The sequence below is a fragment of the Sycon ciliatum genome, chromosome 12 (genome assembly GCF_964019385.1).
Source record: "Sycon ciliatum chromosome 12, ocSycCili1.1, whole genome shotgun sequence".
NCBI classification, from domain to species: Eukaryota; Metazoa; Porifera; class Calcarea; order Leucosolenida; family Sycettidae; genus Sycon; species Sycon ciliatum.
In genome coordinates this window covers 1,454,187-1,471,600 of record NC_088654.1, presented here as the reverse complement: position 1 = coordinate 1,471,600, position 17,414 = coordinate 1,454,187, and the positions used below count along the sequence as shown (strand labels likewise).

Sequence of the window (17,414 nt, the reverse complement as noted above, 5' to 3'; positions counted from 1 at the left end):
TGAGAATGGGCGTACGAACAAAGCTGTTGCGACTTCGGCGGTAATTGCTAAAGAAAGTGTCTGGTGCGAACGTCGGAGCTCGGAACTAGACCTCGTGTCATAGCTCGTCATTTGGCAGGAAGCACGAGCTCCGATGTTCGGAGCAGACACTTTCTTTTAGAATGGTTATGTTGTGCAAAAATGCAGTGAATCGTGACTTTTCACTGGACTGGGTTGCATGGTAGTGTTACAAGCACACAGACACACGCATCCCCTCCCCCCTCCCCTCACCCCCCACCCGCATACTGTATTTTACCGGTTGTAAGTCGACCCCGGTTATACATGTAGGTCGACTCCCGTATCCGGAGCTCTCAATTCTGCGTTTTTAAATTTTTCACCCAAAGAAGCACTACTAACCACTCCCTTCTACTAACACAACACGAAATCATGTAAACATTCCTTAGTGGAGGGTATAACGTCCCAGTCCTTGAAAAAGGGCCAATAAACTGGCAAAAATGTACCATGTACCATGTATACGCCCGTCCTCATGACTTTTCTTTCATTCTCCTGGGTGGTTACTAACAGCCAGTGCATGCCGGAGTATGTGGTGTGATGTGTGTGCGGGAAAAAAATGAAAAGGACCAAAAAGTAGGGATTCACTGCCCAAAAAGCCACTTCGTAGCTGTGTGGTGTAGACCAGGCTGAATAGTTGCGGTCAATTCCTCAGCCTTGCAAGCTGTTGAATGGTGCAATCCCAGCACAACAGGGCTGCCACACTCGGAGAGAGAAAAATCTGACGGGGGTCAGGGGGTGTTACCCGGCGGGGATGCATGGGGCAGGGCCCCGCGCGATGAATTTTTTTAGGAAAATGGCTTGCTGTTGGGGTCCCAGAACACATTTTTAACTGTCCAGCACACGCACTACAACCATGTCAATTATGCAGACCGGTCAAACGCGACCTGGAAGCGCCGAATTAAGGCCAACTGGACTAAAAAGCGCTCAAAATAAAATAATCGGTTGTCCCTCTTTGGGAACAAAATCGGTCGGTTTGTCGGACAGGCGATCAAAAATCGGACGATTTCTGAAAAATCGGAGCAAGTGGCAGCCCTTGCACAAGTTGCTATGGCTTCTGCTGTAGCATCGCTATCATCGCCTCCGGCGATGGGCGTCAAATGGTCAAATGGTGTGTGTGTGTGTGTGTGTGTGTGTGTGTGTGTGTGTGTGTGCGTGTGTGTGTGTGTGTGCGCGCGCGCGCGCGTGTGTGTGTGTGTGCGTGTGTTTGTCTGTGTGTGTGCGTGTGTGTGTGCGTGTGTGTGTGTGTGCGTGTGTGTGCGTGTGTGTGTGTGAGTGTGTGTGTGTGCATGTGTGTGTGTGTGTGTGTGTGTGTGTGTGTGTGTGCGTGTATGTGTGTGTGTGTGTGTGTCTGCAGGCGTACATGCATCGCTACTTCACTGAACACGATTGGAGCAAGGGAGCAAGTGTGTGTCTGCGTGTGTGTGTGGGGGGGGGGGGGGGGGGTGCGTGCATGTTTGTGCACACTCATGCACATTCCGTAGTTCTACAATTCTGATTTGTGACTGGACTAAATAGAGCGACGTTTGATATTGAGCAAGCGGAGGTGATGTGTTTGTGTGCACATCTGAACTCAGATCCGACAACAGCTCTCCCCGTTGACAGCCCACTGGGCCCCATAGGGTAAGTCCACCTTTGAGGGTAAGTATAGCCTAAAATCAAATTTTCACCAGTTGTGGTCTTCGGGGTGCTGAGTCGAATGGTCTTGGTCCGAGGAAGCTGAGACGCTCCCTTCCTCCTTTATTCCCAATCCAACTCGCCACTTCTACCAAAACTGGGTAACTGGGCCCTACTAGATGGGGATTTGTATGCAAAATGTCACGTTGCGATGCAGCGTTCGGCCCTTATTCCCAATCAAACAAGATTGAGGAAGCGGTCACGTGCTCGTGCGCGCATCAGTCACCTGCAGGCTACAACTTACATCCTGTTTGGGCGGGTTCCTGTCACTCAAGTTAAACCTTACAACCTTTGAGGCGAACCTTGATGTGAAAGTTTTAGCCTGCAGGGACGGTGACCAGGTGATTGGTGAACACAAGAGCACATGCCCGGTTAGTCACCCGTGTTTGATTAGGAATAATGGCCGGACGCTGCATAGCAGCCTTTTCGGACCAAAGCCAGTCAACTCAGCGTCCAAAAGGCTACACCATATGGGCCAATCGCCGTCATCCGTGCTTTTTAAGAACGAAATTAATGGCGCTTTTAGTGACATTTTGCATGCAAAAAAGGGAACGTCTCAGCTTCCGCGGACCAAGATCATTTGCCTCAGCACCCGGAACTGGTGAAAATTTGATTTTAGGCTATACTTCCCCTTTGAAGGGGAAGTCTGATGAATTTTTTTAATATCAGAGTCCGTAGAGTTTCAGGCGATGAGTCGGACAGTGTTGGTCCCACGAGTCTCCGACAAAGCATTCTTGAGATGGTTCCGTTTGAAAAGCTGAGTTTCAGGGGCTGCGCCATGACGTCATGCGGCATCGCCACACCCTCTGCAACGTCATAGCACAGGGGCGTACACCGCTCGCCTCTAGGAGTGGTTCCCATGCCAACTGATCAACCAACATAATTCCACACGGCTAGTGCTCTTATACGTATCCGATGGAGTTTCTGCATAAACTGCTGGATAATGTCACTGCTACGCATATTTGATTTAAAAAGACTGAACTTTGCCAAGGCATTTTTATGGATGTTTTGTTCAGCAGGACGATTTCATGTTATGCCGTGAAACGAGTCGCTGAAGCACATCCACACGCTCAGTCTTGAGTCGGATTATATTCTCGGGAGGACTGCGGTAAAGCTGCCCAAACTTCGAATCACCTGGAGCAAACATTACACAGGGCAAGCAGAAGCCACCATGGCACGCCGGTCAAAAGACTACCCAGGGAAACTCCTCCAACCAAGATAGTTGAAAGCGGCGCTGTTTGCCACCCGTCTGGACACGCACAGGAAACGAAATCCTTCGCCTTCAGTGCAGCTAGTGGCGCACAATGATTGTCAATGACGGAAATCTTTTCCATGTATGGCAAATTTCGGAGGAATCAGGGATTCCACCGTGGAGGTACACTTTCAGAATATCCTTTCCAACACACTCCAATGTCACTGAAGTAAGTCTTGGATGATCCAGCAGCTTCCAACAACGGTCGCTCTACAGCTTCGCCGACGATTCCGTCCTCTGTGCTGCTCGTTGTAGACTCCACTTGGAAGTCAGGTGCGTCCGCAATCTCATCTATCGCTTGACCTTCGTCACTGGCTACACGCTTTGCCTCCTGCTCAAAATAGCTCTGAATACAGCGCTGGCCCTCTGGATGTCGACTCTTCATTTTTCTTTTCCACAAAGCGAAAGCATCGTCAAAAACGTAACCAACTTTGTCGAAACAAACTGCAAAGGAAATGACTCTGAGATCGAGGAATCGCTGTAACTCGTATGTAGAGACTTCGTTGCACCCAGTAAGTTCAGTAGATCTACGCTGTGTCACAAAAATGCCTCAGCAGCACTTTTACACCTTGCCTTGTCACCATGGTCACCGTCCTCGGACGGTCAGGCGGACTGCAGGCGACTACGCCGCCTAGGCATGCATGCACTGCATGCACGCTGGGCCTTGATCAAAACATTCTCCGTAGATCTACCCACATCGAAATTATTTTACTGGTTCCCGGGCATCCCGGGAACCGCCCTATGTACGCCCCTGTAGCATGCATCTAGGTCAAAAGGAGTGCGTGAAAGCAATAATGTCGATGCTATTTCGAATGATTTGGCGACCGATAGTAGGTGGTGCAAGCGACCCCGAAGACGGACCTCCGTGTGGGAGTCAGGATGCAGCCATGGCTAGCCCTCATGAGTTGGGTCTGGGGCTGAGAACGTCGGTGTTCTGCTGAAGAAATGGCCATGCAGGCCGGTCAAGAGCGAGTGCTGCCGCGTTTCCGACTGATGAAAAAACAGCGGCTTTTGCAGACGAGGCTGATATATTATTATTAAATCTCTGGAGAGCAGAGTCATCAAAATGGAGAAGAGTGATGCGAGTGCTCTGAATGTTGTTCGATGCCGACTCGCCTGGACTCCAGTGGCCTGCCATGGGGTGATTTATTCGTTGTAAAATTGGCATATTTAGGACGCTAACACCTGGTGATCAGTAAGGGTGAAACAAATAATCCGAATACATGTATATAAATGTTCGTTCGATAAGCTCAACCGGAAGAATATTCGTTACGGCAAACGAATACGAATACTGCATGCATGCCAAAATCGCCTAATTCTCGCCATCGTCCTCTTCCTCATCAGCAGCGCAAAATGTTTCTTTGCCACCTGGCCAAACGTGATCATAGCCACTGCTGCCAACATCAGCAACAGCGCCAGTAAATTCATCATCGTCGCCAGCAACAGCAGCTAATGTCTCATCCTCCGTGAACCAAAGACGACTGGCCACGTTGAAGACAAGGCTTCAAGCGCAACGAAGGAGAATCAAACTCAAACTTTCAAAGCGCGATGAAAAAGCGCTGATCGAGTGCGTACACCCATCCGTGAAAATTATGTTGCACAACGATGCGGGGTCCGACTTTTGATATGTGATAAGGAGATGATGACACATGTGACAACTGAGTTCACATATGATGGCTACTACAGTCCATTCATTGGAAACTGGCACCCTAACGTTTTGGTGTCTCCCACACATAGTTGCCGATATCGTGAAAACAACAGTACATCCTGCATTGTGTGACCCGTGCAATTACTCCTTGCCACGTTTGAGGCCACAGAAGTCCAAGAACAGGGAAATAGAAATTCAGCCAGGTTTTACAAAATTAGGATAGGTTTGCCATGGTAAAATGTATGGAGAAGCAGATCCAAAACCCAGATTTTTCAGATTCAAAGTGGGTTTTGATCCTCAATTCAGCCCCAAATCCGACTTTCATAAAGACAGCGGGACTGTTTCCGATGAATGGACTGTAGTATCTCGGAAGCTAAACGAAATCCCACGGAAGCACCAGCTTGAAATCTGTGTAAGTGGTTCGAAATCATGAAAATTTGATGTGCAACTTGAAACACGTTTTACTCAGTGCAGTGAGCTAAACACCCTTTTCACGTGCGCTGGCTCATATCTACTTTACGCGTAAATACATCTGCAGATTTCCAGCTAGACGGTGATGTATTGTAACCCTGTGACGAATTTACTCTTTCCTACAACATGAAACCATCTTCAAATACATGAGCCATGAACACAAAAACATGTCAGTCGTAAACGAAAGCATATTTGTTCGTTCGTTAACAGAAAGTATATTCGGATAGTCAATATTCGTATTAGTTTCACCACTAGTGATCAATGTTGGCTCTTCGAACCACGAGCACGACTCTCCAATTCCAGGCTCACAACACTACGGGATCTGAAAGTTTTAGGTCCGGGAGCTGTTCTTTGTTTTGTCACTTGCCACGGTTGTGGACTCATCGTTGTAGCGAGACTACTCCATGCGGAAAACTAAGATTTTCTTTCTCAAAGCACAACCACCGGCGCTGGTAAGGAGACACGCACGTTCCCTGACTACATGACTGTACATACGACTGATGCGAGTGCTAGGCCTTTCCCAAATCGGCCCTATATTTTGCCCTATTCGGCTTTTCGATCGGCTGAAAAAATCGCCAGAATCGGCTGAAAATTTCTGTAAAAGGTGGAAATTCGGCTCTAAAGTCGCAGCCACCTTTCGCAGATAATGGCTACAGAAATTGTATTTGCATGCTATTGAGGCACTAAAACATCAATTTCGGCGAATTCAGTGCGAAAATTGCGTATTCGGCTAAAAGATCGGTGATTTCTTCAAAACCACTATTTTCGGCCAATGTTTTGGCCGGCCGATTTGGAAAATGCCTGCGGGCCGTGACGCAGGCGTGCACGAGCGGTCATGCCCAGTTGCCCACGACCCTGCAAAACATGTATATTCGGCGATTTCTTGGTAAAATCTCAGAATTCGGCCAAAAGATCGGCGATTTTCTGAAAAGCCTACTTTTCGGCGAATTTTTCGGCCGGCCGATTTGGGAAAGGCCCAGCGAGTGCAGTACGGTAAAACCGAGTTTCAGACCAAAAGCTTCAACCTTTTTGTAATGTTGGCATGATAACGTGCAGAAAGTTTAACAATGGCTACCTGGCCACCCATCTGTATGCACATCTTTACACAGACATGTCAAACCGGGTTCACGATAATAATCTTCATAATATAACGATAAAAAGTGGTCGTTAAAATGTTAGACTTTGTGCCTCGTTAGACTTCCTGGTTTTACAGTAAATGACAAGACCATGTCTAGAGTCTCTTGTGACTGGAGTCTTGTAACACACGACTAACACACGGCGGTGACTAAGCACGGCAGTGCGGAAGGAAAATGTAGTCATGTTACGTTGTGCGTGTGATGAGTGCGTTGACTACAGCTAGCATGCATGCGAAGGCCAGCGCAGACGGAAATGGCTAAAAGACGGGATAACCTCAAGATTTAATAATAATAATAATAATAATAATTCGCGGGATTCGCGTTGGCATCGCTTGAATGTTCAGAAACACACAAACTAGCCTTCGCTTCCGCAGGCCACCACTATGCCTATGCCTTGCACACCTTAGTGGCGAATGCAGACCTCACAAGTGAGTCAGGGGAGAGTAGGTGAGTCTCTCAACCAATCGGGCGTGTAACGGCCCATAACCCTGTAAACTGCATCCTTGTTACCCTCACTCCGAGCTGTGAGTACCCAGTTGACCGTGGGTGTCGGCGCAGTTCACCACGCATAAAAAGTCTTCACTCACGTAAAAAGTCTTTACACGCTCCCTGCTACCAGCGCGGGTCTCGAACTCGGGACCTCATGATTCGCAGGCAGGCCTGCAGACCAATCGGCCATATGCGTTGGTACCTCAAGATTTGCCGAGCTGAAAATCACAGGATACGTAATATTTGTTCCACTGGGTGAAATGGTCTTGGTCCGAAGAAGCTGCAACAAACGGTTCCCCAATTGAACGCATTCTGAATAATGGCCATTTTGCACACAAGATTTTATATAATATGGTGTGGCTACCTGGCTGCACACTGTGACGTCATCACCTAGATCTGAGTGATGCGCCCTGAAATTCGCACATGTTCGATTGGGCATATCTGACGAACCATAGACCACAGCCTTTTCGGACATGGACCATTCGACTCAGCGCCCCAAACTCTACGGATGCTGAAATTTAAATTTTTCAACAAACTCCCTCTTTAAACTCTGTATTTCATCTGGACCTCCTGATCTAAAGGGGTCGTTTTCTTAGTATTTCGCAGTATATGTATGCAGAACAGGGTATTTAAAAGTTTACCATACTGTATTGAGAGATATGGCCGAAACAGCTTGCTGTCTACAGCATTGGGTATATTACGCTCCTCGGCATTCGTCTTGTTGTGCCCTCTCAGTAGTACTGAGTTCTCTAATGCTGCTGCATCACGCAATGCCCGCTACTTTTCATAGTTGGAGCACTCTGGCGCTAGAGCGACGAGCTATCTTAATGTCTGTGGTGCCTCCTTTGCACAGTCGCTGATAGCTCGGCCTGCTTTAAGCTCGTAGCTGTACCGATTTGGCCTTTATGGCCGAAACAGCTTTGTTATTTATATTTATCAAGTACAACATCTCAAGACTCGGTGGAAACACCGGCCGATGTTAAGAGAGTGGGTGATTGCCAACCACGGCGATAAATAAAAGTAAGGGTAGCTTGCTATCTACAGCGTAGGGTATTGAGAGATGTAAGCACTGTGTGCAGTGGCCAAACAGTAGCCTGTGCTTGATGAAGATTTACGTTGCCTGCACAGTAATATATGTACTGTGAGATCAGATATTTTAACGTCAATTAAAGTTTACGATCTCCAGATTTTTGTGGGTTAGCGAGGTGAAGTTCTAACTAATTCTCTCTCAAAACAAGCAGATGATTTTACATGTACGTATCGTTTTGCACATAACGACTTCAAATGTTAAAATGATTTTCTTAAATTCGTTAAATCTTTAGAATTAAAACTAAATGTTCGTTAGCACTACTGGTCTTACAGTATGGTGGATATGGCGGCTCAGAGCAATGGCCGGCATGGTGCAGAGAGGTTTTACAAGCGTGTAGGCTAATGGCTGACGAGTGTAAGTACGTGTTGGCTGAAAGCGCAGGGAGGAGAGATGGTGAAGAGAAGGTGATACTGCTGATTCCACAGTATGTTGTGTGTTCATCTTGCTTCTCTATGTAGTTCGAAACGCCTTAAAGATATCGACGACCACACACAATTTGCGCAGAGTCTTCAAGATCTCTTCAATAAGACTGAAAAGAGTAAGTACTTTGCAAATTTAACTTGGATACTGAGCCAGTAAATATAATTGGAATAGAAGAAATCACATGGAAACGAGTTAAGAAGCAACTATACGCGACCGTCACAAGATGATACGCAGTCAGCAAGTTTTGTTATGTTATCGCACTTTCTGACTGCGTGTTATCTTGTTACAGTCGTGGATAGTTGCTTCATAACTCGTTTCCATGTGATTTCTTCTGTTTTAATTGCATTTTTTCCTTGATTTCTTCTCCCGTTTTGTAATGCATTGTAATCCATTTGGGTTTTTGCCCGTACAAGAGGATTTTGAGTATGCTAAAAAAATGTTTGACAAACGGAAGTAATTTTTAAATGAACTCGGAAACTGAGCCAGTAAAAAATATATATCTGACCCACCCAAGTAGGGTGGTGTGTTGCTTTGCTGCTTCGAATTGTAGTTGGACCGCATTGTCAAGTTATTGCCTGGTCTCGTCATCTTCCTGTAACAGTCGATATTCGTTGTTACCATGGGACATAGCCTGCACACAATTTTCGCTGTGCTCACCTTCCCATCTTTGATCCTAGCATAACCTTGAGCTTTCCAAGCTGGAACATTCCCAGATCTCAAGTCTAAACCTGCCAAATGCATGAGTGCAAAGGAAGAAACAAACACCTGGTCTTACATGAAGGTACAGGAGGATGTTTGTTTGGTTGTTGAAAAATGTAAGGAGAATATGTTATGAGTTATGAGCAACTACCCGCCAAAGTAACCAGATAATAATGATGTCAGCTAGACGACAACAAGGCTTAAAACTGACACGTAGTAGTACTGTAGAGAGACATTTACCAACTTGACACCTAACATAGCTACAACACATTCTACAATATGCAAACTAATCACCTTCCAACTTGGACAGATCAGGTTAGGAATCACTCAATGAGAGGAAGGAAAGCGTAACGCCGAAATTAGAACCAGCTACGACCCTCAGCAACAAAAAATGACAATGGTTACTGGATAATGATGATGATTTTTTTTGATTCCCACCTTCCAACCCGGCAAATATTTAGATTTTGATAAAAACGATTCAAAGCCTCTCAATTATTTTTGTAATACTTGAAGTACAGTACATGTATGATACATTGGCTCACCATCCGAGTTTAAGTTTGAAAAGTTGTTTGAGAATTCGAACTAGGATTTTGCGACATCGGCGGAAATTCTCTTTGAGTTTTGTGGTTTGAAGGATAACCTGTTGTTCTATGTGTGCGGCTAAAAATCTCACAGGAGGCTTCGGTCGCAAAGCAGTCGAGGCTGTGGAACCAAGCCGTAAGAACAATTCGCCTAACGTACTGAGTGGTTTTTATGATGAGAACAAGGAATCCATCAATGGCCCGGGGGAGGGCCAAGAGAACTTGATGTGCATCATCTACTATCTGATCGTCAAGAAGAGAGAGATGACTATACATGCTTTGTTTGAGATGCTCAGAGCATGTGCACCGCAGAACACAGACGCAATAAAGAAAGAGCTGATGTAAGTATGAGAAATGCTTGTGTTAGGGCATGTTCGATTGGTAGGATCCAGATCTCAGATCCGTCGAATCCTTCAGAGTCCACTGAACACTTTGTTTTGGTCCTTGACTCTTGCCATGTTGGTGAAGTAATAAAGTGGCACTCACGGGTCACCCAAAAGGGTGAACGTCGTATTCGTGGCGCACGTGTTGTACGAAAAGTCAACAGGAGTATCTCGAGCGACGTGTGTGCGTACCACAATGTGTACAAAAGAAGCGTTGGCGAGACACGATTGTCGGTGATCTGCGCTCGCTGGATATTCCGGAGTTCGAGTGGTATCGGCTCGCACAAGATCGCCCGGTATGACGCAGGCGGGTCCATCAACATCGCCTTCCTCCCCCGGCACCGAAGGACTTTCACTGCGCATGCGGCATAGCGTTTATGAGAAGTGGCGATTTGAAGCGTCACATCAAGTACTGCCCAACTCAGTAGCCTATCATCTCCACTGGAGATGGGGCGTCAAAGGTGTAAAGAAGTGAGTTTTACCCGCCATATACGCACAAAGGTCACATTTGGATCTGTTGGATCCGGTCAACCCTGCTCCCCGAGGTGGGTTCACCGGATCCCAATCCAAAGGATCCGGATCTGGATTCGATCAATCGAAATTGTGCGAATCCAGTGGATCCGGTTGATCAGGATCCCGATCCTACCAATCAAACATGACCCTATGTACCTCCTCCCGTATATTGCCTCCGACCACCTTTTCCAAACTGGCTTGCATGCACCCCGTGCGATTTCCATAAAAATAATGTATTGGTTCGTGTCCCTGCATCTCTGCTGGCATCTCTCCTGGCATCTCTGCTGGCATCTTTGCTTGCATCTGTGCTGGCATCTGTGCTGGCATCTGTGCTGGCATCGCTGCTGGCATCTCTGCTGGCATCTCTGCTGGCATCTCTGCTGGCATCTGTGCAAATCTTTGACGATTGCAGTGCTCGCCATCTAACTGTCCTCCAATGTTGTTGCATTCATTCCACCTGCATACGTTGTATTTGTCTGTGTGTGTGTGCATGCATGCGGGTGTATGTGTTTGTGCGTACACGTTTGCATGCGTGTGTGCATGCATGCATGTTTGTGTGTGTGTGTGCGTGCGCGTGCGTATGTGTGCGTGTGTGTGCGCATGTATGTATGTGTGTTTTCTCATTATTGTCATTTAAGGGAGGCTTCGTACAATTGAGCAGTGTCGTGAAGTCACCATGGCAACTACCCAGGTGCACTACGCGAAGGTCACCAGATGTCTGCGGCATAGTCGTCTTCTGCGGTTTGTTCTTGCGAAACTGCGCGCTGCATTGCTCTGCATTACTCTGCATTACTCTGAATTGCTCTGCATTACTCTGCATTGCTCTGCATTGCTCTGCATTACTCTGCATTACTCTGCATACCTAGTAGAATACATGTGACTGTTATCTCTTTGCCATTCTATGTTCGAAGTCGGAAGAAAATGTTGAACGGTCTATGCTGGGATGACGGCTACACCATAGCTCAGTGGTTAGAGCATCGCTGGCCACAAGCGAGGGCCGAGGGTCCCTGGTTCTTGTCCTGGTGGTGACATTCAATTTTTATACAGATTTTTCTCTTTGCCCTTCCCTCAGCTAGTGAGTATGACGATGTTTTCTCTGATTTTAAATAAGTTGCCTTGGGCCAGGTCTGCCTGCAGGGAAGCATGGCTTGCTGCCCGTGTGTTTATCTGCTACGTGCATTTCTTTCATACTGAGGAGGAGGAAGAAGTGTTTGCGCTCTTGTCTCCAAGGAAACTGTGCATGCATTTCTTTGCTTACATAATATTATTATGCCTTCCGTGACACGTGCATGCTGAATACTCTCCTTTCGCCTGCACATGCCTTCGCTAAGTATCGGTGTTTGATGTTGCGCTGTCGTACCCCGCCTCTCTGTGTCCTGCGTATCATATTGCTACATGTCTTCCTCTCGTCTTGTTTTTCTCTCTCTCAAATATGTCCTTCTCTATTTTTCTTGGCGCGCTTTGTCTGTGCAGACGCCGAGACCACCAAGGTCGGCTGAGCAGCAGGGCCCCGCCACTACTTTCCGCATTCATTCGGGAGCATAGTGGACTTAGAAAGAAAAAAATCCTTTTCCTTCTATCATGGGCGTGTGTGACACGAGCGAAACATGGATGAGGCAAATGGGATTACTATGTCTTTGACCATTTACTTCTAGGGTGTGTTATCATGACTGCATGTTGCCATGGCTGTGTGCTGTCATGGCTGTGTGTTATCATGACAGCGTGTTGTTATGGCTGTGTGTTGTCATGGCCGTGTGTTGTCATGGTTGTGTGTTGGCACGGCTGTGTGTTGTCATGGCTGTGTGCTGTCATGGCTGTGTGCTGTCATGGCAGTGTGTTGTCATGACAGCGTGTTGTTATGGCTGTGTGCTGTCATGGCTGTATGTTGTCATGGTTGTGTGTTGGCACGGCGGTGTGTTGTCATGGCTGTGTGCTGTCATGGCTGTGTGTTGTCATGACAGCATGTTGTTATGGCTGCGTGTTGTCATGGCTGTATGTTGTTTTTTTTCTCTGTCCACCCTGCACTCACTCGTCGCGCACACATCCGCACACTCACTCATACGTGAACACCACTATTGAACACGTGAACATTGCCAGTGGGGGCCACCACAGCACAAACTCTCCGCACAAAGACAAAAGAGGCCGACCCTGCACTCGTCACCCCCTTTTATCCCACACCGTGCTCCCTCATACCCGTTCCCGGGTGGACAGAGAACACTACTTCTCTGCTAATTCTTATACTGTGACGTCAACCGCAGAGAAGTGACATTTTTTTATATTTTTTTATTTACTTGAAAAGCACATAACCACCAGGAAAGCTGACAAAGAAAAAGAGTAAGAAAAGACAGATAAAAAGAGAGCTGAGAGAGAGAGATAGGGGGGGAACGGTTAGAGGAGGACGAGACATTGAATGGAGGTCGCCACAGTCACAGATACATGTGGTAGCAGTGCTGGTGAGGCTACAGGCACTCCACTGACCAATAGGTTTCAGTATCGCCATGCCGGTAACGCACCAAAAGACAAAAACGGAAAAAAATCTGAAGCGCAATACATGAATAGTAATTACAATAAAGGTAATAGGGAGAGTGGTGACCAAGAGAGGACAGTATAGACCGTTAGTATGGGGTGCTTCAATGCACATCCCCAAACCAAGAGGTGCGATCTGGAAAGAACAGTGAGACGATCGTGTTGTCATGGATGTGTGTTGTGAAGACCATGTATAACCCGTGGTTGGCGCCAACTGATTTTCATTCTACATGTTGATTCTCCCCTCTAGATTGACCCTTGAAATCCTTTGAAATCCTTTGCTTTCAAAATGCGAGCTGTCTCCCTTTATACCCCTCCCCCCCCCCCCCCCCCCTGCCGACCAGGGATATCCGGATTGCCCTGTTCAGACCTCTACTCATAGCAAAGTGCCAGCCCTGCTAACTAGGGTCCAGCGGATAATGCCGGCATTGTATTTAGCATTATGGGACTATCCGAGCATCAGAGCATTATGGAGCATTAGAAAGGAACAAGACGAGCATTATGTGAGGTTTGAGCAGCATAACGAGTTTCGTACTGAACAATAGACATGGTAAGCATTTTACCGTTCACACTATTTTCGACGGTCAGCCTGCACCGTTTTTTGTGTGTGTAGACATGGCATTTTACAGTTCACGCGCTAGATCCAACGGCACTCGTACCCCAAACCCAAAATACCGTCGGTTTGGTACCGTTTCGCCGATAGAAAGCTCTTTTTAGCGGGAGAACGAAACGGTAAGATTCCAACTAGGATTACCTCACACGTCTATCATTGCGTCAGGAGTCAGGACTCAGAAGCCGAACTGCTAACCGTGTCTCGAAAACACATTAAAAACAGCAGACTCACCCTCTACACGCCGACCGTCGAAAATAGCGTGAACGGTAAAGTGCTAACCATGTATTGTTTATCACTCCCTTAGTATTGACTCACATAGATTTTTGCCATACCTAAGCAGTCAAATATTCCTGCATATTTCACTCCTTAGGGCTATATTGACTGCTTATATTTGACTGCTTAGGGGTTGCGCAGCTGAACGGTGCCTAGTGCAGCATTGTCACTGCATGAGTAGGTGGTGGTGCAACGGTTGTGCAATCATAAAACCGGGATTCATGAGGTTACCGTTCTGGAATTTGAAATACGGACTGTTTGTCGTGATAAATCTAATATTGACTTCATACTTGGTCAGTATAGGAAATAAGAACCTCGTAAAAGACCTCGGCTTCGCCTCGGTCTTTTACTCGGCTTTTATTTCCTATATTGACCTCGTACTCAGTCAATATTAGATACCTAATGTCGGAAAATCTCAGGTTTTGGCAACAATCGGCTAAATAGTGTAGTTGAGTGTAGTTGAGTGTAGTTGAGTGTAGTTGATGTTGAGTGTAGTTGAGTGTAACACATTTACGCCTTTGACTTTTGCGACCAATGGTATTTTGCACTTCAGAATGTTCCCGTGCTATAAAGGAATGGAGTTCAGCTCATTGTCCAGAAGCAACCAGAGCTTCATTATTCAAAAGTAATGTTGCATTTGTGCTGCAGGATCTCATTTTACTTACATGTATCTACTTTACTCCGCTCGCTGATTAATTGCTTTCGTGGTGCAGAGCTTCATACTGCCGAAAGCGCATAGCATTTCTAGATCAATGCCGTCTGCTCCAGTTGTGACTAGAAGTAAAATCCATATAAAAAATCCAGTGGAGATTGGATATAACGACATATCGAGTTTAGCGGCAAGATTCTGTTGGCCAATTCGTTTAACAAGTCCCTTTCCGTACATTCTAGGTCGGGTACAAAGACCTCGAAAATACCGACAGATCGAATTTACTGTCACTTTTTCGGTGCTCGAAGACCTGAAAATACATTGAATATAACGACTTTTCTATTGTATCAGGCAGACTGGCATGACTGGAACACGGCTGTGCCACGTGCCCGGACCTCCGGGCGCAGTGATGCGGTATGCAAGGACTTTGCTTTGAACAGTGCATGCAAGACACATGTCATACACATCTGAAATCCATATGCATTATTATTATGCACATGCATATCTTCAATACATTTCTGTCATTTTCATATGCATGTACAGTGCGTATGGGTTATTGTGTGGTCGTGTAAAAGAATATACTGCCTAGAATGAACCCTCATGTTTTCATAATCATAACATGGATTTCAAGTGCACATTTATTCTTACAAGCAATTTTATCCCATAGTAGAATATATCGGTCCTAAGAATGGACTTTGTGTAGCGAAACATGCCAGATTAGTACAAAGTGTATCGCCTGTAGTAATAACATCTGTCCAATTCCGTTCTGATGTGACTCTCGTTGCGTCGTAGTGCTGCAGATTCAACTGTTGTGCCCATGCAACTCATTTTGCATAGCCACATGTAAGCTTATGGGACTATGACCAGCCACATGGTAAGCCTATGGGACTATGACCAGCCACATGCACAGAAGTACTGCGTTGCATGTACATGTACGATGATCTTCCTGCCCCTGCCCCTCGGCCCTGCCCCTGCGCACATGCGTTATGATATGCCACACTTGATTTATCATGTGTAAGAAATATCGGAAATAAGAATAGAAAGTCGTTTTTCAAACACCCACGCTATAACCGATACCTACTGTACATATTGCAACTAACATTAATGTGAAGATCGGGTTTAGTGACAGATCGAATATAGCGACATTTTTCTTTCTCCCGAAGGAGTGTCGTTATATTCAATCCCCACTCTACAAGGCACTTCACGTCCTGTGGAAACCTTTTGGCAATATTTTCCTGCCGCATTCTATGGTCTATAGACCAGACTGCAGATTATGTGATCAAATACAGTGCTGGCAACTGAAATCCGACCCCTGAGTGATACGTTCACATTCTAGCGCAGTTTTACTATACCTTGTTGGGTCTTTGCGATGTGAGCGCACCAGGGGTCAGGGGTCGGATTTCAGTTGCCAGCACTGCATTTGCCTGCAGGCTCTGCACACTTTAGTGGGCTCACACATGACCTAGTAATACTAGTACTGGCTCTGCTTTGTACTAGCATGACTTTTTACCTCGGACTTCACAATTTTTCATCTCAATTTCGGAGTTCAACAACAAAGATTCTACTCACTGAATCAGGTAACGTGCGCCCTCTTCACGCAGCAGAGTCGAGTCGCACGAGCTACATTCTTGTACGTGTAGCTAGCTGTACTTGCGGTGCGTAAAAGGCGGGTTCACACCCCGTGATGGGCACGTCCCTATGTTTCACACCAAGACGCAGTGAATACAGACTCGCCGAAGATAAATTCAAGAAAAGCAGGAAAGAGATACAAAAACGTGCTGTGTAAGACATAGTACTGTGTAACGGTCTTGTCCCGTGTAGATCTACATGATTGTATACATGTACACGGGACTGTTAGACTCCTGTGCCTGTGCCTGTGGTACTGGTACTGCACCGTGTTACGGTGTATTTCTTATCTACTGTCTTGGACATGGAAATCCGGTCGCACGTCTAGCGGCCCCAGGGCGCTGGCCATGCAGCCGTGGCGGCGGGAGTAAGCGGTAAAGAGCAGACAGTACTAGTAGTGCGCTGGTCGCATCTGACGGCTCCAATGATTCTGTGCACTGCCTGCCACGTTCTATACGCACTGAGGGCGCCGGCCCCGGTCGGTCATTCGACTTGATTTCCAATTAATTATTTATTTTCCATGTCTACGACGGTAGGACGCCATCACCAGATCACGGTAAGTGTGACAGATGCGGTTTCCGAGAATGCTGCTGTTCTGTCACTGTACGACTACAGAGCTGGCAACAAATCCGACCCCCTTGCCGGCGCGGCGCGACGCCAAGGGAGTCGGATTTCAGTTGCCAGCTCTGTAGTACTGTGCGTGTACATGACATTGTACTATCTGTAGTAGCATGATTGTATAGGACAAAATCAGTAAAATCAGTAAAATCAGTGCTTGATGAAAATACGGAGTTACCATGGTTACACTTACACTAGAAGCCTGTAGTGCAGCGCCCGGCGCACTTCAGACTTCACGGTTCAGTGATACTGATCATCATGATAGTGAGCATGCAGTTGCCTGGCCATATCTATCGCACAGAACTACACGTACACACACGACTTCAATCTTTAGACCGTTTCAGAACTTGCAGAAGCCAGACCGTAGATCTACGATCACCAGGGTCATTGGTCGCGATTGTTGAAAACTATTAAATTTTTCTTGCCAGTTGTCTTTGCTCCTCAGTCCACGCTAGACCAGTGGACTCGAAGCACAGCCGCTAGAGTAGACGAGTGTGTGTCAGTGTGTGTCAGTGTGTGTCAGTGTAGTGTATAGTGTATACCACGTTTCACAGGTAGTCAAGTCTGGCTTCCAAAGCTGAGTGAAAGCAATGAATATGATGAAAAACACTTGGAAAGAACTTTGATTGTCGAAGAAAAGAGCGATATTGCCGAATAAAATTCATTTCAACGGTTCCCGGCGCAGTTGAAAGTCGC

The 17,414-nt window shown here is 46.6% G+C and overlaps 1 protein-coding gene across 1 annotated transcript in view; it reads left to right on the top strand.

Moving 5' to 3' along the window:
• The window catches only part of LOC135828395 (uncharacterized), a 16,808-nt gene extending 4,816 nt beyond the window's left edge, over window positions 1-11,992 (top strand). The window contains exons 4-7 of the mRNA XM_065340842.1: window positions 1,629-1,674; window positions 8,273-8,352; window positions 9,612-9,858; window positions 11,052-11,992. Of these exons, the coding sequence (XP_065196914.1) occupies window positions 1,629-1,674; window positions 8,273-8,352; window positions 9,612-9,858; window positions 11,052-11,070 (392 nt within the window). The 3' untranslated portion in view covers window positions 11,071-11,992. The remainder of the gene's footprint in view (window positions 1-1,628; window positions 1,675-8,272; window positions 8,353-9,611; window positions 9,859-11,051) is intronic.
• Window positions 11,993-17,414: the final 5,422 nt, after the last annotated feature.